Raw genomic sequence first — 26,173 nt, 5'->3', positions numbered from 1 at the left:
TGGATGAATGGATTCTCCAAGTTCCCAAAATAGAGAACTTCTAAGTCTCCACACCAAGAAGAGCATTGATGAAGAGATGAGTGACCTAGAGGAAGGAAGATTGCTAGCTATGTTCTTCTAGGGTGGCTGACCTTCATTAGAGAAGAGAGAGAGCTTTGTGTTCTCTTCTCTTCCCTTAGAAAATCCTATGGATGAAATGGCTATAAAGTTGCCTTTATACCACCTTACAATGGAGTGGAAAACTTGCAATTAATAAAAGCTTGTCTACCCTTCACCCTATGGCCGGCCTTGATGGGTTTATTGGGCTTTGAGGCCCTTTGTGTTTTCAAGTTGTCATACAACTTTAGTTAATGTGCTTGACGTTCAAATCCCATTCCAAAACTAACCCGAGGTCTAATACAAACTTATTCGTTTGATTAATTAACATATTAATTAATCATAGCCGTAAATAATTAAACCATTTAATTATCCTTACTCATCTCCGTTGTTTCTTCAATCTCTACATTACTTGGTGTACAATCCATTAGGCTCCTTTTAGCGAGGCATTGGGCAATTAGAACTTTTCAAATCGATTGTGAATTGTGATAGGAGCATATTTATGCGCCTTAGTTAGCTAGTTCTTATGCATTTTAGTTATGTTTTCTTAGTTTAAAGTAGTCTTTTAAGTTAGTTTCATGTGTTTTCAGGTTTTAAGAGCATATTACATAAAATGATGCAATTTGGAGCATTTGAGAGCAAAATTGAGCTGGAATGGAGTGTATGCTTATGGAGCACAAGGAATGGATGAGTTTGAAGGTCAAAGGAGCTTAAGAAATGAAGAAATGAAAGTGAAGAACAAAGAAGTCGGAATTGGCAACCAAAGTTTCTAAAGTTGGAAGTTTCTATTCTTAGAGGTTTCCATTTTCGAGAGTTTCTATTCTTGGTTTTGGGCTTTCTAGAAGCCCTATCTACAAACCCTAACCCTAGCCCACTAATCAGCCGCACCTAGCCTTCTAGAACACCTATTTCCTTGCCTTGCAAGGCATTCTAGAAGGCCCATCTCTAACCCTAGCCGCACCTAAACCCTAGCCCATTGTCTAACCTGATTTCTTTAGGGTTTGTGGTGCCTATATATATGTGTTTTATGCCTAAATTCGTCACCACCCCTTCACACCATTCAAACACACCTTGCCGCAACCCTAATCACCATTCTACATCACAAAACCCCATCCTACATCCATACACATCTCTGCCGCACCTTTTGGAGAAGAAGGAGAGCCTTGTCGTGCATTCCGTTGATGAATGAGGGCCTTGTGCGCAAGCCATCTGCATCTTTGGGAGTTTTAAGAGTTTTTTCTTCTCTTGTTTCTGTTTTCATGTTTAATTTAAATTGCTTTTCAATTATGTTAGACATGTGGAACTAATTTCTTTTTAGTTAGAGGCGAATTTGAAGCCATGATCATATGTTTTATATGACTTGATTTCTTCCAATTATGATTTCATAAATCGTGAATGTGGTTTACTTATCTATTTGATTGATAACTTGTTTATGTATGTGGGTTGAGGGTCGACACTTAATTTGCATGCCTAAACTTGATGCTAGAGTATAAGGGAATTTCACCTAATCGTTATTAACTTATATTCATAAGTAGTAAAAGTCGCTAGTCACGATTGCGTTAAGTAAATCCTAGGCAAGAGTAACATGCGTATCCCATAGTTATGAATGCCTCGTCAATGCTTATGATTTCCATTGAACTTAATGATCTTTGATATGTGTCTCTATCATGCGTATTCCATAGTTAGGGTCCTTGATAAGAATAATTTGGTTGTAATGCGTATTCCATTCAATTTAATGAATCTAGGGAAATCTGAGAATTAATTGGTGCAATCTAGTTAATTTGGGGCATTGTCATTCATGGTTTGTTGAAAGAGTAATTGGAGATCGAGTTGTATGCATATGTTCATGTGCGGATAAGGAACCCTCTAACTAGTTTCTCATCATTCTATTTCATCACAATCTGTTTTGCTTTAAGTTTGTTTTCAAAGTTTAAGTTTTAAAGTTTTAAGTTCGTCAAAATCAATCCCCCATTTATTTTAAAGTGTTAGATTAGTTAGAAATCAATTTAGTTGTGTTTTTAAGTGTCTTGAGTCAAGTTTTAGTCCAATTTCGTCCAAATTAGTGTTAGGTACTCAAAACTGCCCAGAAAGTGGTTTTAAGGCAGTTTTGAGTCTTTTAGTTGCTGTTTTGAGTTTTTGGTTGATTTAAGTGTTTTCAACTCTAGTTTTGCATTAATTGAGTCTAGTTTAGTGTTCTACATTATGTTTTTATGTTCTTGAGTCAGTTTCACATTGATTAGCATCCCTAGTTAATCCCCGGTTTAGAACGATCCCTATTTGCTCATATACTACAATTGTCATCCATAGGGTTTAATTTGTGTGTCAAGTCAATTTTCACATCAAATTTTGGCGCCGTTGCCGGGGATTAGCAAAATTGCTAATCCCTTGTGTTTTGCCGTGTGTCTTTAGTATAATTTACCTAGTTTTCCTATTTTGTTTTGTTTTCTTGGTTTAGGTACTAGTGCATGACGCGGAGTTCTCAAACTGTGCATATACACATCTTGGATTTCAACGACGATTTTGAACGTGATTTGAGAAGAAAGAGGAGGCATCCCGAACCTAGTGAACCTAGTTCAAGTTCAAAGGCCGAATCTGAGTTTGAAGAAGTGGAAGAAGAAGTTATGGCAGCGGACAATCGGACCATTAAAGAGCTTTCGGCCTCGGGGTTGACCAATGCCGCACCATTATGCATTCAATACCCCGCGGCTGCCCAAGGCAAGACCGATGAATTCGAGTTGAAGTCAAGCTTGTTGCACCACATTCCAAAATACCATGGGCTTTCCATGGAAGATCCCAACAAGCATCTCAAGGAGTTCGAGGTTGTTTGTTCGAGCATGACACCCAGAAATGTCGATGGGAACATTCTGATGATGAAGGCTTTTCCATTCTCACTTTTGGAAAAGGCGAAGGATTGGCTTTACGAGTTAGCACCCGGAACGGTTACATCTTGGGATAGTATGAAAAGAGCTTTCTTGGAGAAGTTTTTCCCAACTTCAAGAGTCATTCTCTTGAGGAAACGGATTAGTGGCATCCAACAAAATCAAGGTGAATCGTTTCCTTCTTATTATGAACGTTTTAAATCACTTGTTGCTTCTTGTCCACAGCATCAAATGAAGGAGGAGCTACTCATTCAATACTTCTACGAAGGACTCCTTCCCATGGAACACCAAATGCTTGATGCCTCGGCGGGAGGTGCGTTGGTGGATAAAACTCCGGGGGCTGCAAAAGTTCTAATTGCCAACCGAGCACATAATGCACAACAATATGAAGGTGTTGGACAAAGAGACCCCCCACGGCCACAAGTGAATGAGGTAAGTTCTATGCCCGAAATTCAATCCCAATTAGCTAACCTTACTTCTATTGTTGCTCAGTTGGCCAAGGGAATGAAGATTCATGGACCAAGTGTGTGTGGTGTGTGCTCTATGCAAGGACATGCCAACGATCAATGCCCTCAATTGATTGAGAATGGGGGTTGGGAATCTGCCAATGTCGTGGGTTTTGGGAGCCAAAATCAACCACGCCATGATCCATACTCAAACACCTACAATCCAGGGTGGAGGGACCATCCAAATTTCAAGTGGAGGGATCCTCAACAACCCCAACAACAATGAGGATTTAAGCAGCAACCACCGGGCTTTTATACAAAGCCATCCGTCCCCAATCAAACCCAATTGCAATCTGCCCCAACAAACTCAGGTATGTCTTTGGATAATGATCAGATTGTTAAGTTACTTACTACTTTGACGCAGGAAGTACAAAATCAAAACAAAGAGAGGCAAATCCAAGACAAAAGGGTGGATAACTTGGAAAAGCAAGTGGGGCAAATAGCGGAATTCATGGGGCATATTAGAGAACAAGGCAAATTGCCTAGTTCAACTATTATGAATCCTAAAGGAGGCTTTGAAACCGTCAATGCAATCATGTTGAGAAGTGGTACACAGGTTGGAGCCGAACCAAAATCATCCAAATCAAGTCACGATGAGGATGAAAAGTTGCTACAAGAGGAAGCACAGGGACCAAAACTCACGGCCAAGGATGAACAATCCTTGCCGCCACCATCTAGCCCTCCTAAGCCGTCCCAAACCACCAAGGTAAGTCCAAATTCGACTTTTTCTAGTTCCATTCCACTAAATGTGCCCTTTCCTGGCAGGTTTAGGCAATCAAAGAAGGAAGAAGCCGAGAAGGACATTCTAGAGACCTTTCGAAAAGTTCAAGTCAATATTCCGCTCCTTGATGCAATTAAGCAAGTCCCGAGGTATGCTAAGTTTTTAAAAGAACTTTGTACATCAAGGAGAAGGATTTCGAACAAAGAGGTGGTCCAAGTAAGTGAGAATGTTTCTGCCATGTTACAAAGGAAATTACCCCCTAAATGCAAAGATCCGGGTAGTTTTACCATTCCGTGCGTTATTGGCAAGACTAAGTTTGAACAATGCATGTTAGACTTAGGGGCTTCGATTAATGTTATGCCATACTCTATTTATGCATCTATGAACTTAGGTGAGCTTAAAAACGATGGTGTGATTATTCAATTAGCCGATCGTTCTAATGCATATCCAAAGGGTGTTTTGGAAGATGTTTTGGTGCAGGTGGGCAATTTGATTTTTCCAGCGAACTTTTACGTGCTTGACATGGAGGATTCACCCTATTCTACCCCATTGCCGATACTATTAGGGAGGCCCTTCATGAAGACAGCCCAAACCAAGATCGATGTGGCTAAGGGAGAGTTAACAATGGAGTTTGGTGATGAATTGATTAAATTCAAAGTTCCTGAATATGTTAAGAATCCTAATGATGTTCGTTCTTGTTTTGCAATAGATGTGATTAAAAATGTGGGGAAGGAACATTCATGCGCACCAATCAAGAAGGATGTCCCTAGATGCATCATCGAAGAGGGTATTGGAGTGGAGCATACGAAACATGTCATTACACCCAAAATACCAAATCTGGCCGAGATTGCTGCCCTTTTTGAGTCTTCATCTACATGCATTGGTAAGCCTCCTCCTCTAATTCCAATTCCCGTTTCCACTAATAGGTTATTGCCTTCTGTAGTGCAGGTACCAAATCGAATCCATGATTATGGGAGTTCTTACTTTGACCTTGGGAAGCTCAATGCCACAATCTGGGACCATCATTATCCACTGCCATACATAGACCCAATGCATGAGTATTTCAAGGAGCATATCATGGAGGATGTACCCCTCCATGCCATGGAACCTAGTCAAGCTTAAACGGAGGTACCGTCCGGCTGGAAGACGTTAAAGCAAGCGCTTCGTGGGAGGCAACCCATGCATTTGACAAAGGAAGACCTAGAGAGCACTCCAATTCCAGATTTGCGTTTCTAAACCCTTCTCTTTGTTGTTTCTTTCGTTTCTGCCATGTTTAGTTTGTTAGTATTGGTTTGTTTGTTTATGTGTTTTTGTGTGAGTCTATGCTTGAAACATTGAGGACAATGTTTGGTTTAAGTGTGGGGGGGTAACCAAAGTGTTTTGATGCAAATTCGTAGGGTTTTCTCACTCATAATTTCCAATGTTGTTTCTTGCTGTTTTTAGGTGTTTTTAGGCTGTTTTGGTGTGTTTTAATGTGTTTTGATTCAAAAATCCGAAAATCCCATAAAAATTTGAAAATTTGTTTTAAAAAACCCAAAAAGAGTCGTTTTTAAGTTGTTTTTGTGTGTTTGTTTGTGTCTTAGGGTACCTTCCAACACAATGATGAGGATTCGGTTTTTAATTGTATGACTATTGAAGAGAGTTATAAACATGGATGGAAGTTTGATTTACTCTTGGTTTATGCTTAGTTGTAGTTATAACTTATGAATTCACATGTAATCAAAAAGGAAAAAATCAGTTTTTGTGACATGCTTGAAGGAAGAAACTCAAACTAAAGCTACAACCCTGAGAGACTTGAGCCTAAACTTTATTTGGAGAGTTAAAATCTGTGCATTCTTGTTTTCTAAAGTCGTTGCATGATCTCATTATTCTTTGCTTGGTTACTACTTAGAAGGCGTTTCATCATTTAGTTCCAAATGCTAGAACTCATGCCAATTTCTTTCAAAACATGTTATTGAATTGCATAACACATATTCAAGATAAAGTTGTTTAGTAGTTACCACCATAGCCAAAAAGCCTTCATTCCATACATTTGTTTTTCTAGGTTTAAACCGTTGAGCCTTGTTTAGCCTATATTGTTTGTTAACCCACATTATCCTTACCTAGCCTAGATTAGGACCATCCATACCCTTGTTCTTGAAGCATAGTAAGCATGACTTAAAATGAATTCCTTTTGATTGAGGGTGTGCAGAAAACAAGTGTGGGGGAAGGATTTTTGATAGGTGGATGTGCCAAAGTCTATTTTGAGGCACGAGAAAAAAAGAAAAATGTTGAGAAAAGTGTGAAAAAGAGTTGAAAGAGCATGGAAATGAGCTCTAAGGTGTTGGTTGTTGAAGAAGGGGTCCAAAACATTGAATTTGACCCCAAGTGTTGCATGAATTTCCCCTTTGAGTTTAAAAGTTGATTTTTGCATTCAAAAGTGAATTCGAAGAGTCAATTTCATTGCTTTGCTTACTATTGTTTTAAGAACGTTTGTTTACCCTTCACCTTTCTTTGTTAGCCAATACCCCAAGCCCCGTTACAACCCTTAACTTCTATCTTGAGTGTTGTGTATTTCAATTTGTGGAGTTTGGGATTGGTATGAGCATATGGTGTCACTGGTTCTCGCGTCTAAGTAGTAGCATTCCTTTCATGAGATCATATACATGCTTATTAAATTCAGAGAAAGCTTTCCTTGTTATAACATATATGAGCATTCGTTTTCATATTTACATCAATCTTCTCACATATAACTAGTATAGGGTGTGTAGTCAGAAAATCTGTGTGAAAATTGAGTGCATATCTAGTAAGGAATTGAGCAAATTCACTAAGGCATGTTACTATGTTCAAAATCATGTTTTATTTGGTTAAATGTGAACTAGTACGTGGTGACTATGATTAAGTGTGTGCTTAAGTGTAAAGATGACTAAAATCTGTGGGAATGATGATTTTTAACATGTCATGTGTATTGGAAATCCCTGAGGTAAATGTTGGAAGGTTTAGGTTGTGTTTTGTTTGTTTTGTTCGTTTTGTTTTTCTTTAATTCTTTATTTTGCTCGAGGACTAGCAAAAGCTAAGTGTGGGGGAATTTGATAGGAGCATATTTATGCGCCTTAGTTAGCTAGTTCTTATGCATTTTAGTTATGTTTTCTTAGTTTAAAGTAGTCTTTTAAGTTAGTTTCATGTGTTTTCAGGTTTTAAGAGCATATTACATAAAATGATGCAATTTGGAGCATTTGAGAGCAAAATTGAGCTGGAATGGAGTGTATGCTTATGGAGCACAAGGAATGGACGAGTTTGAAGGTCAAAGGAGCTTAAGAAATGAAGAAATGAAAGTGAAGAACAAAGAAGTCGGAATTGGCAACCAAAGTTTCTAAAGTTGGAAGTTTCTATTCTTAGAGGTTTCCATTTTCGAGAGTTTCTATTCTTGGTTTTGGGCTTTCTAGAAGCCCTATCTACAAACCCTAACCCTAGCCCACTAATCAGCCGCACCTAGCCTTCTAGAACACCTATTTCCTTGCCTTGCAAGGCATTCTAGAAGGCCCATCTCTAACCCTAGCCGCACCTAAACCCTAGCCCATTGTCTAACCTGATTTCTTTAGGGTTTGTGGTGCCTATATATATGTGTTCTAAGCCTAAATTCGTCACCACCCCTTCACACCATTCAAACACACCTTGCCGCAACCCTAATCACCATTCTACATCACAAAACCCCATCCTACATCCATACACATCTCTGCCGCACCTTTTGGAGAAGAAGGAGAGCCTTGTCGTGCATTCCGTTGATGAATAAGAGCCTTGTGCGCAAGCCATCTGCATCTTTGGGAGTTTTAAGAGTTTTTTCTTCTCTTGTTCTGTTTTCATGTTTAATTTAAATTTCTTTTCAATTATGTTAGACATGTGGAACTAATTTCTTTTTAGTTAGAGGCGAATTTGAAGCCATGATCATATGTTTTATATGACTTGATTTCTTCCAATTATGATTTCATAAATCGTGAATGTGGTTTACTTATCTATTTGATTGATAACTTGTTTATGTATGTGGGTTGAGGGTCGACACTTAATTTGCATGCCTAAACTTGATGCTAGAGTATAAGGGAATTTCACCTAATCGTTATTAACTTATATTCATAAGTAGTAAAAGTCGCTAGTCACGATTGCGTTAAGTAAATCCTAGGCAAGAGTAACATGCGTATCCCATAGTTATGAATGCCTCGTCAATGCTTATGATTTCCATTGAACTTAATGATCTTTGATATGTGTCTCTATCATGCATATTCCATAGTTAGGGTCCTTGATAATAATAATTTGGTTGTAATGCGTATTCCATTCAATTCAATGAATCTAGGGAAATCTGAGAATTAATTGGTGCAATCTAGTTAATTTGGGGCATTGTCATTCATGGTTTGTTGAAAGAGTAATTGGAGATCGAGTTGTATGCATATGTTCATGTGCGGATAAGGAACCCTCTAACTAGTTTCTCATCATTCTATTTCATCACAATCTGTTTTGCTTTAAGTTTGTTTTCAAAGTTTAAGTTTTAAAGTTTTAAGTTCGTCAAAATCAATCCCCCATTTATTTTAAAGTGTTAGATTAGTTAGAAATCAATTTAGTTGTGTTTTTAAGTGTCTTGAGTCAAGTTTTAGTCCAATTTCGTCCAAATTAGTGTTAGGTACTCAAAACTGCCCAGAAAGTGGTTTTAAGGCAGTTTTGAGTCTTTTAGTTGCTGTTTTGAGTTTTTGGTTGATTTAAGTGTTTTCAACTCTAGTTTTGCATTAATTGAGTCTAGTTTAGTGTTCTACATTATGTTTTTATGTTCTTGAGTCAGTTTCACATTGATTAGCATCCCTAGTTAATCCCCGGTTTAGAACGATCCCTATTTGCTCATATACTACAATTGTCATCCATAGGGTTTAATTTGTGTGTCAAGTCAATTTTCACATCAAATTGAAACTTACTTTCAATTCTCCCCTTAGTGATTAAACACCTTTAAGGCTTCCACAAACCATGAGTGACACCTAGCAGTATATCATGGCTACCCAAGCTAATCAGAAGAGGTGGAGAACCTATTCAGTTTAGGATTACAATGCAATACGGTCTTTCTCTAATACAATACTCTTGACCACATTGTTTGGTTTGATAGTTTATTCATGTCTACTATCTAATGTGATTCTTTTACTTATATGATTACCTTGAATGTGATTTTGAATGACTTCCTAAATCTCATTCGTACTCTGGCCAAAGATTCTTAATCATATCATAGAGTATTCTCCTTCAAACGGTTTAAAGGCTAGAGATCCCTTGTTGTGCATTCATTTGCCTCCGTGGCCAAGTGGCTTAACCCCAACTATGTCGTGGACACCCTTTGACGGAGTGACTTTGACATAGTCAAAGATCAAGAACTTAACCACAAGATAACTATGATGCCTCAAGTCAAATGACTACATTGCATTATCCCAACCATGAATTCTTATGTGACATGAGTATGAGAACTCCTTGTTGATCATGTTCAGTGGACTCATTCTCTATTGAGCACCTACATGCTTGTCTTGGTGTCAGTCACACCAATGACTTGAGACTAGTCACTCTCTTTAAGAGAAGTCATAGCACATACTGATCTTAACGGACTGTCAATGCCCAATTGACAATCCTATGATCAAGAACGTTAGGATATGTATACGGAAAAAAATGGTCTCATGAATCTAACTTCTTTAGATCACATTCTCCCAATTACATATTCCTAGGACTTATCGTTTAAGCATATAACATTTATATGAGACGGCTTTAAACAATAATATTTTCCCTTTATATTAAACTAGATTAGTTTAACATGTGAAATGTCAGTAAAATATCATCATATGATTGGCTTTCGGGCACATTCCCAATAGTGTCTCAAGGCTTCACAAAACAAAATGGACACAAAAGCCCTTGAAACAAAAAAAATTTAACTCAGGCAATAAATTATACAGAAATTTGATAAGTGATAGGATTGTCCAAATAAATAAATAAAATGATAATATGATAAAATAGAAGATAAAGAAAAAAACAAAAATGATGAATACAATTTGTTAAAACTGTTTGCATGTTACACTTGCCAGACCTATAATTTAGGATGAATTTCTCTATTAATAATAAAAAATCAATAAAAAAAACATCACAAATAACTAAAAACACCACATTCAGAGAAGGAAGAATTGAAAGAAAAAAAATTTTACGACCAGAACGCCATGCAACCTAACGAGATCATGTTTCCCCATGATGGTCCTTCTCATTCACCCACGTTCTACTTTGGTAGTTTAGAAATCTCACCCCCAACACCACCATTTATATGTGGAGACAGTAGCGCAATCCGCACTGCAACCACACTATTCCAGACAAATCCTTCTACGCTGCATCTTCTGTCATTCCTCCAAGCTTGCAATCTTTTGCATCTTCTCTCTCCTCCACCTACGCCGCCGCCACCTTCATTACCATCTTCTCCAGGTACCCAACTTCTCAATTTAAAAAACTAGGGTTTGTTTTTGGATTTTTTTCTGTCGTTAATTTGGGAATGGTGACTATCTTACGCAATGGGTGAGATTATGTGTGTTAAAAGAGATTGGGCATCTATAGAGCCACTGAAAATCCCCAAGTCCAGTTTTGATTTTTCACTCTTTTCATTTTTCTTTGTTCCTTACAGATTCTTGAAAAGGATTGGGACTACAAAGTTGAAGCTCTTAGATCACAAAAAGGGAGCAGCAGAGTAATTGATCATGGTCTTTTTCCTTCTTCATTTACATGGTTGCACTGCTTGAAATTTTTTTCATTTGTTGCTTGGACTTGGTCTCTCTTTTGTTTATCTGAGTATTACATTGGATTGTATTGCACTTGGTTTGATGGTATTTAGGTCGGCAATGCATGGACAGAAGAAACAAAGAGGTCTAGATACACGGAAGGAAGAAACCGCCATTCTTCTTCAAATTTGGATCTCAAGAAGGGAGCAGCAAAGTAATTGATCATGGTTTTTTTTCTTCTTCATTTAAGTGGTTGAACTGCTTCAAAATTTTCTCTCATTTGTTGCTTGGACTTTTTATCAGCATCTATTTTTTTATGCATATTTTGTAATGGGTAGTTGGTGGAGGGAGGTTTTGAGTTAGTGTTTTATTTTATGAGCATGCTTGTTATTCAATTTTCCCATACTATTTTTAATATTGTCCAAATTTCAATTCACACTCTTTTCTTTCTCACTCTTCATCTGTAAAGTCGTTGTCAGGTACGCCAATGATATGTGCTTTATTTTATGACCATGATTGTTATTCAATTTTCCCATTTTATTTTTAATATTTTTCAATTCACCCTCTTCTCTTTCTGACTCTTCACTTGTACAGCCGTCCCGTGTGTATAAGTGGTTGTATGCATTAGACGTGAAGAGCTGGCGTGCTAGGAGATGGTACTTCAAAAGTATTTCTCTATCTATTTCTTCTGCGTTTTATTAATTTATTTGGCTATCAAATGACACTCTGTTCTTTTCTGTCTTAGGTTTTGTCTATGAAGAAAAATGTTACACCTGCATGTTTATTAGGCACTCATCGACTCATATTCAAAGGTATTGAGCTTAAATGTGTCTTTATTGTTCTGTTTTCTATTTGGTACTCATATATTCCTCAAGCTAGACATGCATCCTTACTTCTTTATTGTGAATAATCTTCATTTCATGTTATATATTTTGTTGCCAAAGAGTAAATAGGTAGAAAAATTAAACATTTGTCATTTGTTTTAGCACAACACTATGACACGATTATCGAATCTGCCTCACCAAATGACACTGTCTATTTTGTCCATGCATTTTTATGTCACCCATAAATGATATAATCCCCCTTTTTTTTATCCTTAAAGTCAATTCATTCACCCACCATAAAAATCAAATGAGTAAAAAACATATTATTTGATTACACAAATAGATTTTTTTATAGCGAATTGTTTCTCCATTCATTGCAGAAATCAAAGCGAAGAAAACGAGGGCGAGGCAGAGGTGAAACAGATCGAGAAAGAGTCTTCCTCGGTACAACTTTTCAACTCTCAAATCTTAATCTTTTATTCTCAATTCTCAAACTCAATTGTTTTGGTCCTGTCAAGCTTAAATTGGGATTACAAACTTGGACGTGCATATATGTATACTGTAACATCCCACATTGCCCAGAGAAGTGATCCTTAAATGTATATTCTCATCCCTATCTAACACAAGGCCTTTTGGGAGCTCACTAGCTTCGGGTTCCATCAGAACTCCGAAGTTAAGCGAGTAGCCCGTGAGAGCAATCCCATGATGGGTGACCCACTGGGAAGTTGCTCGTGAGTTCCCATAAACAAAATCGTGAGCTCGTGAACGGCCGTGAGAGCTCAGAAAGAATCCTTGAAATTCATGGTTCCGTCGGAAAATGCAGGTGAGCTTCCTCCGTGCCGTTCCCATCCTCAAACCTAGCCAGAAGAAATGAAGAGATCTGTCGGAGGTCCCTTCTCTGGGTTCCCTGACTTCACTGCGACGGAGAGAGAGAAAGATGGTGTCAGCAAGGTTATGAAAATGGTCTACACTAGAGTTGTATACATGTTGCTTGGTTGGTCAAGGTGCAGGGAGTGAAATGGAGAGAAGAGAGATCATGTGAAAGAAAGAGATGTCTGAGAATGAAGACTCGGGCAGAGGGGAAAGAGATGAGATATGAGAACCTGCCACGTGGTAGTTTAGGAGCAATAGGGAATCTAGATCAAGGGTTAGGATTAAATTGATAGATTTAAAAATGTTCTAGGGGAAATAGAAATAAAATGGAAATATGGGGGTGGTTGTAACAATCTACCCCCCTTACAGAAATTTCGTCATCGAAATTGCGAATTTACACGAAAAGAAAGGAATATTGGTTCCGCATTGATTCCTCTGTTTCCCAAGTAGCATTTTCGACTGTATGGTTCCTCCACAGTACCTTTACCAAAAGAATAACTTTGTTTCGCAACACCTTGTCCTATCTGTCAAGGATAGCCACTGGTTCTTCTACATAGCTAGCATCCAGATTTACTTCCAATGGTTCTATCTGGATGATATGATAGGGATCCGGTACATATTTCTGAAGCATGGAAACATGGAAAACGTTATGGATCAGTGACAACTCTGGTGGTAGCTCCAACTTATAAGCAACTGCACTAATTCTCTCAATAATCTGATAGGGACCGACGTATCGAGGACTCAGCTTTCCTCGCTTAGCAAAACGAACAGCACCCTTCCAGAGAGACAACTTCAAGAATACAAAGTCGCCCACTGTAAACTCACGATCCTTGAAGTGTTTGTCTGCAATGCTTTTCTGTCGGTTTTGTGCTGCTTTCAAATTCGCCTTAATTAGTTGGATATTAGCATTTGTGGTATCCACAATCTCTGGTCCCACCAAAGGCCTTTCTCCTACCTCTGTCCAACATAATGGCGTCCTACACGCCCTCCTGTAAAGTGCTTCAAAAAGTGCCATACCAATACTTGAGTGATAACTATTATTGTAAGCAAACTCCACCAATGGCAAATAGTTATCCCAGCTGCCTTTCCACTGTAACACCGACACTCTCAACATGTCCTCTAAAGTCTGAATCGTCCGCTCAGACTGACCATCAGTTTGTGGATGATAAGCAGTGCTGTGATGCATAAAATAACTAAACACACAAATTAACCCTCTTGTTGACAATTGTAGTATGGATAAGTAGGGATCGTTCTTAAATCGAGGATTAGGAGGGATTGCTAAAACACTATAACTGACTCAAATCTGTAAAACAAAGTTTAAAATACTAAACTAGACTCAAAGAATGCAAAACTAAACTCTAAAATGCTAAAACAAACCAAAAGACTCAAAACAGCAAACAAACACTCAAAACTGCCTAAAAACCACTTTATGGGCAGTTTTGGGACTCTAACACAACTTGGACGAATTTTGGTTTTCTAATGACCTAAAACACCTAAAAACATATTATAAGACAAGTTCTAGTTAATATGACTCAAAGAAATAAGATGGGGTTGATTTTGGACAAAAATAAATAAAACAAAGCAAGAACAATGTAAACAGATTTTTAGACAGAATTAAGTAAATTGATGGGTGATAGACTAACCAGAGGGTTCTTCTCCACACATGATACACTTGCATTCAACTTTGATTTCCAATTGCTTCTTTCAATAAACTATGAATCTCAACACCCTAGGTTAACTGTGATAGCACTTTTTTAACCTTCAAGTTTTCCTAAAGTTAGTGAATTGGATGGGAATGCACATGCAACAACTCAAAACATTCTCTAAAAGTCCCTTATGTGAAAAGCACAATAAAGGTACAATCAAAGATCATTAAGCTTCATGAAAACTATAAGCATTGACGAGACAATTGTTACTATGAAAAGCATGAAACGTTTGCCAAGAATTCACTTAACACGATCGTTTATAAGCGACCTCCACTACTTGCAAACATATGGTTGTAACTATCAGGTGAAACTTCCTTATGTTTTAGCTTTAAATTCCTGCATGAAAACTAAGTTGGCCACCTTAATTAACACACAAAAATAAGTCATCAATCAAACGGTTAAGCAAATTGCATTCACAATTCATGAAATAACAATTAGACATAATCAATTCATCTTGCAAGCATAATCATGGTATCGAATAACCCCTTAGCCAAAAAGGCTTAGTTCCCCATGTTCACAAAATAAAGGAAAACAGATTTATACATTGTAAATATAAGAAAGAGAACACCTAAATATTCCAACGATTCGATGTTGAACAGCTAGAACCTTCAAGTACTTCTTCTTCCTCTCCTTTGCTGCGGCACAAGGGTTGGGGGTGAGTTTTGGGAGTTATGGATGATGTAGAATGATAGGTTTATGGGTTGGATGAATGTAGGGGTCGGCTAGGTATGTTTCTGGGCAGAAATTAGGGTGAATGGTGGTAGAATGGTGCGGTTGAGAGTGGAGGCTAGTTTCTGGCGTGAATGGATAGTAGATGGATCTTTTTTTGCTGCAAAAGAGAGTTTTATTTAAAGGATTTCAGGAATTAAAACCCTAGGCAATTTAGGTAATCAGAAATTAAGTCTAAGGCTTCTAGAAATAGGAAACAAAATCAGAAACTTAATGGAAATTAGCTAAAAGGTGCGGCAAGGGTTTGAAATAGATTAGGAAAGTGTTTTAAAGCATAGATTCAGGAAATAACCCTCTCCCTTGCACGGCAAGGAAGAGGAAATACCAAGGGGGTGCGGCAAGGGTTCACAATGTGCAAGGGATGTGTATTTGATGTCCTAGAATGCTTAGGATGCCTTCAAAGTTGATAAAACTTAGGAACATTTAGGAAAGGTCAAACCAAAGTAGGAAACCTTGGCTTAACTTTCCTATTTCAAGTAGGAATCCTTCTTGGAGTAGGAATCCTCATGTGATTAGGAATCCATCTTCAATTAGGAATCCTTCGTTGATTAGGAATCCTAATTTCTTCAAGTCTTCAATTCATCCATTCCTTTTGCTCAAAAAGGCTCCAAATTACATCATTTTGCACTCTTCGGCTTTGGAATCTGAAAACACACAAAAGTGACTTTAAACACTAAAATAACTAAGGAAACACAACGTAAATGCACGAGAACAAGCCAATTAAGTCGCATAAATATGCTCCTATCATGCTGAACAATAACTGAGTACCCACAACATCATTAAAGGCTTTCCTGGAAGTAAATTTGGGATTTTTATCTGACATAATGGAGACGGGTACACCATGAAGACGAATAATTTTGCCAATTTTTCCAATGAGTAAGTCTGTCGAACTGGTAAGAAATAAGCTGTCTTGGTAAGCCGATCGACAATTACCCAGATACCATCATACCTTGACGGTGTTATAGGCAGTTCGTACAGAAAGTCCATAATGATATCCTCCCACTTCCAAACTGGTATCGGAAGATTTTGCATCAGTCCCCCAGGTCTTTGTCTGTCTGCTTTAACCTGTTGGCAGATTAAACATTTACTCACATACTCTGCTACATCCCATTTCATCCCTTCCCAGTAATAGAAAGGATAAATGGTGCGATACAACTTAGTACTTTCCAGATGTATAGCATAAGCTGAAGTATAAGCCTCATCCAGAATTTCCTTTTTAACAGCTTCATTATCTTTAGGCACAAACAAACAGTTCCCTTTCAATAATGCTCTGTCCTTACGAATGATGAAATTCTCATTATCCCCCTTCAACACTTGTTCCTTTAATTTGGCGAATTCCGGATCAAGTTCCTGAGCTTCTATGACCATGTCTACAAAGATAGGTCTAACCTGAAAATGTGCTAGCTAAGTTCCGTGCTCACCTGGTTCCAAATTAACACCAATTTCCCGAAGAGAAAATAGTAATGGAACGTGTACAGCTTGAAGTGATGTAAGTTGCTCGTGATGTTTCTGACTAAGAGCATCAGCCACAGCATTAGCATGCCCAGTATGGTACTCGATCGAACAATCATAATCACTGATAAGCTCCATCCATCTTCTCTGTCTCAAATTCAGTTCCTTCTTGGTGAACACATACTTAAGACTCTTATGATCCGTAAAAATCATGAGTGGGATAATTTCTTTCATGGGTTTTGAGTTGTCTGGAAGCGTAGGCAATAACTTTTCCATGCTGCATCAGTACACACTCAAAACCTGATAGAGAAGCATCAATATACATCTCAAATTCACTACTGTCATCTGGAAGAGCGAGAACAGGGGGCCTGAGTGAGGCGTCGCTTAAGCTCCTGAAAACTTTGTTCACAATTTTCATCCCACACGAACTGAACACCTTTACAAGTCAATTTAGTAAGAAGTAGAGCAATTGTAGAAAAATTATGAATAAATCTTCGATAATACCCTGCCAAACCCAAGAAACTTCTCACTTCAGTGACATTATTCGGTTGTTCCCAATTAGACACTGCTGACACCTTTTGGGGATCCACACTGATTCCTTCAGCAAAAACTATGTGCCCAAGAAAACCAACCTGAGTTAACCAAAACTGGCACTTACTAAACTTGGCATAAAGCTGGTTGTCCCTCAGTCGTTCCAACATAAATTAGAATATCATTAATGAACACAATCACAAACCGATCCAGATACGGTCTAAAGACTCTGTTCATCAAATCCATAAATGCTGCAAATGCATTTGTCAATCCGAAAGGCATGACACGAAATTCATAATGCCCATACCTCGTACGGAAAGCAGTTTTTGGGACATCATCCTCGCTAATCCTTAATTGATGGTAACCTGATCGAAGATCAATTTTGGAAAATACCTTAGCACATTTCAATTGATCAAAAAAATCATCGATCTGAGGCAGAGGGTAACGATTCTTTACCGTCACCTGATTCAGTTGCCTATAATTGATACAGAGTCTCATTGATCGATCTTTCTTTCTAACAAAAAGAACAGGAGCTCCCCACGGGGATGTACTTGGCTGGATGTAACCTTTGTCTACCAATCCTTGGAGTTGGATCTTCAATTCTCTCAACTCTGCTGGTGTCATTCAATAAGGTGCCAAGGAAATAGGATTTGTACCTGGAGTAAATCGATAGTAAACTCAATTTCCCTCGCAGGTGGCAGCCCCGGTAAATCATCAGGAAACACATCGATGAAGTTCCTTACAAATGGCACCTTTTTTGGACGTAAAGAAGATTCATCCTTCACAACTACGTGGGCTAAAAACCCCACACAACCTTTATTCAACAACCTAGTTGCTCGAATGGTAGAAATAATACTATAAGGGAGGACACGTCTCTCACCCATAAATGTAACTGCTAGAAGTCCTGGCGGATTGAACGTCACGATTTTCTCCCAACATGCGACATTCGCTCAGTGCTTAGATAGCCAATCCATTCCCATAATGACATCAAACTCCGCTAGTTTGAAAGGAATTAAATTAATCTTTAAGTTTTCCCCTTCAACAATAATTGGACAATTCCGATATTGCCATTGAGCACAAAACAATTCACCACTTGGCATTTGAATCAGCATATCAAAACCTAGTAGTTGAGGTTGAGAAGGTATAACCCGAGCAAAAGATGAAAAAACAAAAGACTGCGTAACACCCGGATCAATTAAAACTCTAGCCCAAGTATTACAGACAAGTAACGTACCGGTGATAACTCGAGGATCCTGATTAGCCTCCTGCTGAGTCATGGCGTTTATACGTCCATGAACCTGATACCCCGCATTATTATTCCCACCGCCACGACCTCTGGAACTACATCCTGCTCTGTTCCCCTGATTACTATTACTATAAGATGTTCCAGCTTGCTGCTGGGTCGAAAAATGAGCACTCTGGCTGTCATTTCCTCTAAAACTCTGGCTACCTCAGCCACCAAACTGCAGACCTTTGTTACTCCCGTAGTTCTGATTAGTACTGCTACCATAACTTTGACTACTATTGCCACTGCCATCAAAGCTTTGTCAGGCGCCAAAATTCTGAACTGGCTGATGTCCACTGTAGCTTGAGCCCAGAGGTAAAATCATCAGGTGGTGCTGGACAATCACGAACAAAATGCTCGGTGCCACCGCACCTGTGACAAACTACAGCAGTTATTCCACACCTCTCTCGATGACGTAACCCACACTGATTACAGACCGGATAACTCGGAATGAAATGACCGAAAGATCGTCTCGCCGACTCGTTGCCTGAGCCTTCACTAGACGACCCTAAACCCCAACGTTGTATGAATATTTTTGTACGAATTATTAACACATATCTATTAATATTAAACGAATAGTGATTTTACATTGTCATTGCCTTTTTGTACTATCAATGCAAACATCCATTTAATAATTCTGCTATGTCTACAGACAAAAAAATAATATGGAAAGGAATATGTTTGGAATGATAGGTGATAAATTTTTTATGTAAACTTGGAATAACAGTTCAACTATAATAGTCAAGAGAAAAATATAAAAAGAACATCACATAAAGATGTAGTATATTGATATAGCAACAGAAATTAAAAAAATGAAAAGTTCTATAAAAAATAGTGGAATGAACCTTTTTTTTTACCCCAAAACACTAAGGTAGTAGAAACTGTTCCTTTGTCCTCATCCTCTCTTCCCATGTCACTATGTGGTAAATCAAGTCCGCTGTAAACTAATTTTATTTTACCACTGTTATAATATTTACTCTTTAATAAACTAAGTCTACCGTAAACTTTTTTATTTTTTTCCAACCAAACGAAAAAGAAAAAAAAACGTAATGTATACCATTGATTTAATTACAAAAACAAAAGGAAAAAAAATAAGTATGTAGGTACTTAAATAATATTTTATGCTTGCTAATATTTTTCGTGCACCATTACGTTCTTGGTTTAGAGCAACAAAATGCATATGTTACTGATGAGAGACAAAGCCAACGAGAGCAATGACGGGATCAACAACGTATGAGGCGGAATTCGATGAGTTCAAGGCAAAGACACGATTACTTAGCACGACGACAATCCAATTATCGTGTTCAACAAATTCAACGCTCAAACATAATGTTATTTGGTGGTGATACCGATCAAATTCAACACCCTAACATAGTGCAATTCGATGAAGGCAGTAGCAATAATGTTGAACGACTCAACATAGTGCCGTTTGGAGAAGGCAACAACAATCAAGTTCCAAGAACAATGATCTTAACTCATATAAGGCAAATTGCCCAATCAAATAGGACACACTTGCCTTAGGATGGACTTATTCAAAGCTTTACTAATAATGGTGATCGTACAAACTACCATAGTACAACTTTGAAAAAGATAAACATCAATATCATCATTACTGTAAGCACCACTTATTACCTTATTTCCATTTCATTTGATTATAACAGAAAATACAACATCGCAATCATTCAGTTCGAATACTCCAATGAATATTCTTATCCACCCATCATCAATGAAGGTATCAATTTTTGAATATTAATACCTACAAATTCAACTATGCTCTCTAAATCATAAAACACCTTTAGTGTTTCCTTTTGACGCAAATGATTTTAATCTCATTAATGAAAATGAGATCCAACCTAACGAGGACGTACCACCTCAATAGCATATTATGGGAACAAGGCCAATTCATAATTGTGCTAGAAACTTTAATGAAAACATAGAAATCCTAAGATTTCACATGTCAATTCCAACCACATGTCCAGATTGTCATGCCCGTTTGTTCTCTCATGAAACATCTAAAATGTGTTGCTTACGTGGAAAGCTTGCTCTACCATTGACACTGTCCCCTCCTGGAATGACTGAGCTCTTTTACAACCAATTTGCCAAGGGAAGACATTTTAGGCAGAATATACGAGCTTACAACCACATTTTTGCCTTCACTTCAATGGGAGTTCATGTTGACGAAAACCTCATTCGCTTCAATGGGAGTTCATATTGACGAAAACCTAGCAATAGGAAGACGTGGTTTTACACATTTCATGCTCAAGGTTCCATATACCATAAGATTGATTGCTTTCTATAGGAGAGTGCTTGATTTTAATTTTCATTTTGGTGTGTTACCTCTTTTGGATCTATGTGTCAAGGGTGAAGCTTTTGATTAACTAGATCTACTTTATTTGGTGTTTTAGGATCGTGATGGTGATTAGGTGATACGATCGACTCATGGTCATCATACTCCATATTCCAATTTATGGTTTGAGATTTTAGTCTCACATAATCTCCATGTAACACGAAGTTTAACAGTTTTATGGATCTTTTAATCGTGCGGTTCCCGAATCGTTCGGATGAGTGCTTGAAGTCTATGCTTTGCAATTAGTGATGTTTTGTTATAATATTTGTATATCTAGTTTGCAATGGCCTTTTTGGGGCCGAGTTTTTCATGATATATATTTGTAATGTCCTTTAATGAAGTATCATACTCTTCTTTAAAAAAATGTTTAAGAAAAAAAAGATATTATTATTGAAACTCCAAAAAATTTATTAAGAATCATAACTGTATTTTACTTCTAAATAGAAAGTTGGCCTAATTGGATAAATTATTCTCGTGGTGATAGGGTATTCGGAAGATAGCCTCGTGATAATAAATTTGAATTAAAACCCCTGTTTTGAAGTTCGTTAGGAATTAAACACAAAATTAAAATTTCCATTAGTTTCTCCGTTAAGATTTGTTTTTTAATTTTAATTTTAATTTTAATTTTTTTTTAAGTACACAGGCTTGATAATGCAACCTTTCCAACAAGCTAGCTCAATATAACCAAGAACAAGCTTGAATTCAGACAATGCTAGACGAGAGCAATGGTGAATCGAAGGTCTTTGAGCACGATTTTTCGATATGCTATCTTTTTCCTGCAAAATGTATCATTCCATTCACGGTATTCGCGAAGCGAAACATTCGAAAACAAGAAAAACAGAGGTTGTAGCTGACTCTAAATACAAGTAATGCTAATGAGAAAAAGAGAAAAGAAAAAAAAAAACCCAAAAAGCTCAACTTCCTCCCCCAATCTCCCAATTCGATTTCAGAGACAAAACCCCACAATGATTAGCAGTCCATAGTTCGAACATGAGGGAGATAAAAACATATTGCACTGAAGGTGTTTGATTTAATCCCTGATAGACCGCTCGAATTAATGGCTTCGACTTCGGCAGCTGTGGAGGAAGCCGAGTGTGGCTCAGAGTCCGAGAGGTCACTCTGCCATGGAGAAAGTGCAGATATCTGAATGAGCTTCATCTGTCACTAATTTCCAGCCACCACCATTTTTAGGATTTTGTTTTCGCTACTTCAGAAGTTTAGAAGGAAAGAAAAAGATTTTAGGGCGGTAGCAGATGATAACATTTTCCAAGCTGTGGTTGGCTGCTTTGCCATTGGCAGTGGTGGGTAGAGAACCTTGGTTGTGACTCACTATTTTCCAAGTTATGCTCTACACTCACGAAAAACTAATGGAGTTAACGGAAAACTAACGAAAATTTTGTTTTGGGTATATATTCTAACGGACATTACTGCAGGAGTTTAAATTCGATTTTTTTTACTATGAAAACTATATTTCAACTACTTTATTACTATCGGAACTATTTATCCAATTAGGTCTAGTAAGTTTTAGAGAGCACAATGATACTTCTTGAAGTTTCAATACCAATACCAAATAAATAAGGGATAAAAAGTGTGTGAGCTTGAAAACTAGTTACGAATTGGACTTGAAACAAAGAAGATCGTTTTTGGGCCCAGATCAAACAGCCCCAACAGCAAATCGGCACATGAGATATAAACTAAGAAAAGGAAAGGGATCATTTCCGAATCTTTTCTACTTCTTCTACCTAATCATTCTTATCAAATAATTCGAATTTTTAAAATTTGATCTAACGGTTAAATATATTATAACTTTAGAATGGGTCTTATTTGTAACCGTTAGATTAAATTTTAAGAATTCAAATTATTTGATAAAGAGAATTAGATAGAAATGATCCGCGAAAAAGTTGGAACCATCAAATCAATCGTGTCCATCGAATTTTCAAAGTAATGGGAAGGTCTAGAAGATAGAACAAAAACGTTGGAACCATTTTTTCCTTTCATAAAACAGAAAGAAAGAATGAAAGCAAAATATGCCACCACTCCATTCCACAAGGTTCACTTTCCCTATAAACTCTCCACTCTTCCACCTCCTTCCACCGCCTCCAAACTCACCACCACCACCGCCAGCAAAACCTTAATCCCCGCCATGTCCTTCTCTTCCTCTTCAGTCTCCAACCCCAAACAACCCCAAGACCCACAAGACAAAGATCTCCATTTGCAGCAGGTACTCAAGTACCACAACCAGACCAAGCACCAGTTCACCAAATACGCCAGAGGCCCCCACGGCCTCGACTGGGCCAACCAGCCCAACCCATTCCGTCGGTACGCCCCCGCCCCTCTCCTTCCTCTCCTGCACTGCCCCACAGACAATCAAACCCCAGACACTCCTCTGTATTCCTCTCTGTTCCACTCTCTCCCTCCTCCAAAACCCATCTCCAAATCCACCATTTCTCAGTTTTTCTACGATTCTTTGGCTCTCTCAGCTTGGAAAACTGCTGGGTTTTCGACCTGGTCGCTCAGAGTCAATCCCAGCAGCGGCAATTTACACCCCACCGAGGCTTATATCATTTCTCCCCCAATAGAATCGCTCTCCGATTCAAGTTTCGTAGCGCATTACGCTCCGAAGGAGCATGCTTTGGAGCTCAGAGCTGAAATCCCATCGTGGGTTTTCTCCGGTTTCTTCCCGAAGGACTCGTTCCTCATTGGCTTGTCGTCGATTTTCTGGAGGGAGGCCTGGAAGTACGGCGAACGCGCTTTTAGGTACTGTAATCACGATGTGGGTCATGCTATTGCTGCGGTTTCGATGGCGGCAGCGGAACTTGGCTGGGACGTGAAGCTTCTTGATGGGCTGGGTTATGAGGATTTGGAGAAGCTAATGGGGCTTGAAATGTTGCCAAGGTTTCAAATTCCTTCTCGGCCTGTTAAAGGCCGGTTTCCCGAGATGGAATTCGAGCATCCGGATTGTATTCTGGTGGTTTTTCCTAACGGGGTTGGTGAATTTGATGTGAATTATAAGAAGTTTAGTTTGGTGATGTCGGAATTTTCAAAATTGGAGTGGAAGGGAAAGCCGAATTTGCTTAGTAAAGAGCACATTTGTTGGGATGTAATCTATAGAACGGCAGAGGCCGTGAAGAAAGAGTTAAGTATTGGTGATAAGTTTTTAGTTGATCCATTTCAGAGTAGTGGGATTTGTAGTGAAAGTTCATATAAGGGTTTTACAGTTAGGGAAGTGATTAGGAAGCGTAGGAGTGCGGTTGATATGGATGGAGTTACTGTGATGGATAGAAGCACATTTTATCAGATTCTTTTGCATTGTCTTCCTTCGGGTTCTCGAAATGGAGGGAAGCAGAAGAGGTCTTTGGGATTGCCATTTCGGGCTCTTCCTTGGGATGCGGAGGTTCATGCTGCTTTGTTTGTTCATAGGGTGGAAGGGTTGCCACAGGGTTTATATTTCTTGGTGAGGAATGAAGACCATTTTGATGAGCTCAAGAAATCAACGAGGTCCGGATTCAAGTGGGTAAAACCAGAGGGTTGCCCGGATAATCTTCCTTTATACGAACTTTATAGAACTGATTGCCGTGCCCTTGCTGAAAAGCTCTCATGCCATCAGGTATGTCAAATGTAAATGGTATTTTCTTGGGGTTTTAACTTGACGGTGTATAAATTCTATGGTAAGTTAGATATTGAATAATGCTGGAATATGATTCTAGAGTGACCATCGAAAGTTGTTTTATTGGGAATTCTTGAAGTGTCTGATGAATCATTGTTTACTACAATCTCAAGCCGAATTCGCAAAATCTGAGTTGTTGCCTTGACTACAAATTTGCAAAATCCCCAATTTGATCCTATACTTGAAGAATGATTTCGTTTCCTACTGAAATCAAATTACGATTGAGGCACCTCTGTGTGTCTGTGTGTGTGTATCCAACTCCTAAAATAATGCTTTTATGCAGGAAATTGCCAGTCATGGATGCTTCAGTCTTGGTATGGTAGCTTGTTTTAACCCTATGTTGCAAGATAAAAAAGTGTGGATGTATCCTCGATTGTTTTGGGAGACTGGAGTACTTGGGCAGGTGCTGTATCTTGAAGCACATGCCGTTGGTATTTCTGCGACAGGAATTGGTTGCTATTTTGATGATCCTGGTACGATCTCGCCTCTAATTTTTTTTCTATCAATGATTCCCCTATCCCAGACCCTGCGTAAAGCGGGAGCCTTGTGCACTGGGTACGACCTACGACGAATGATTCCCCTATCCTGTAGCAATAGTACATTACATGTTATATGAAATATCTGGACCTAGTTAATTGAATATCAAACTGCTTAAACCTTAAAGTGCACTCGTCAAAACTAGGTGCTTTAAGTTTTGTGATAAAAACAAGTCTTTAAGAATGTTGAATCGATGTCAATGGTTAAGGTCATGATTATTACTATGTATCACCATGCGTTAAACCAGAGTCAGTAGCTGAACGGGGCCCTAATATATTGAAGCATGACTGACTGGCTTCAGTAGAATGCTGTTATCTGCGTCATAATGTAAAATATATGACCACATCTATATTTATGTATGGCAAAGCTGAGCCTCTGCGTTTGAACATCAAGTTTTGTGCCTTTGTCTTTCTGAAATAAGGCATATTGTACTAGTGAGCATATTAGATTGGACGAGAGAGGAGAAAAAAAATTAATCGGTTCACCCTGTCTATGAGATTATAATAATGTCCATGAATAAAGGATTTGACAATGAATTATCACCGTAGATCAATCACGCTGTTGCTGCTCACCACAATACTCAGGTTTGATGTATATAAAGAATTGATGTTGGCAGGCCATTAGGGTCAAGCAAGTTTGGTTACACTTTTAAGGCTCTAAGCTGTTAACTACATTTGAAATTGTCAAGGATTTCTGATAATCATGTATCTAAATACATTATTTGAAGTGTCATACAAATTTTAAACTTCGGCTTCGTGTTGTAAATTGTAAGGGGTGCTGAACCAATTTTGAATATGTATTAGAGTAGATAATTGCAACATGCACTATGCTTGATATCTGTTGCACTAATTAAAAATTATGCTCTTGTTATGTTGCAGTGCATGAGTTGCTTGGGTTGAAAGGGTCAAACTTCCAGAGTTTATACCATTTCACGGTGGGAGGTCCGGTCATTGATAGGCGGATTATGAGCCTACCGGCCTATCCTGGCCCTGACGTTGATGCGTGATTGCAGGATATACAAGAAGCGCCTGCCAATTAGGTTTTCGTTTGGTAAACACATACTTAGGGACCTTGTATTAGTTTAATAACCGCCGAGCATTGTAAACTTTGACAAATCACGTTTAATGGCTATGGCGACACAATAACTAGGAGAAAAGTATAATTTACTTGTATTTGTTTCACTCCTTAAACACTTGCCATTTTATGAAAGTTGGATGGGTTGTGTAAGGTTGCTTGTACAAATATACCAGTTTGCATTTGCAATATCT

General features: G+C 38.3%; 2 protein-coding genes across 2 annotated transcripts in view; both read left to right on the top strand.

Moving 5' to 3' along the window:
* LOC126630116 (histone transcription regulator 3 homolog) overlaps positions 1-11,172 on the top strand; it is a 34,586-nt gene extending 23,414 nt beyond the window's left edge. The window contains exons 3-4 of the mRNA XM_050300262.1: positions 10,861-10,923; positions 11,068-11,172. Of these exons, the coding sequence (XP_050156219.1) occupies positions 10,861-10,923; positions 11,068-11,172 (168 nt within the window). The remainder of the gene's footprint in view (positions 1-10,860; positions 10,924-11,067) is intronic.
* Positions 11,173-22,689: 11,517 nt separating this feature from the next.
* On the top strand, positions 22,690-26,132 carry LOC126629265 (uncharacterized). Its single transcript, XM_050299233.1, has 3 exons — positions 22,690-24,308; positions 24,652-24,841; positions 25,784-26,132. The coding sequence occupies exons 1-3, from the start codon at positions 22,716-22,718 to the stop codon at positions 25,909-25,911; spliced, it is 1,911 nt and encodes a 636-aa protein (XP_050155190.1). The 5' UTR covers positions 22,690-22,715; the 3' UTR covers positions 25,912-26,132.
* Positions 26,133-26,173: the final 41 nt, after the last annotated feature.

This window comes from Malus sylvestris, chromosome 7 (genome assembly GCF_916048215.2).
Source record: "Malus sylvestris chromosome 7, drMalSylv7.2, whole genome shotgun sequence".
Classification (NCBI taxonomy): Eukaryota; Viridiplantae; Streptophyta; class Magnoliopsida; order Rosales; family Rosaceae; genus Malus; species Malus sylvestris.
Note: the sequence above shows the minus strand (reverse complement) of the source record. Positions and strands in the feature narration are given on the sequence as shown.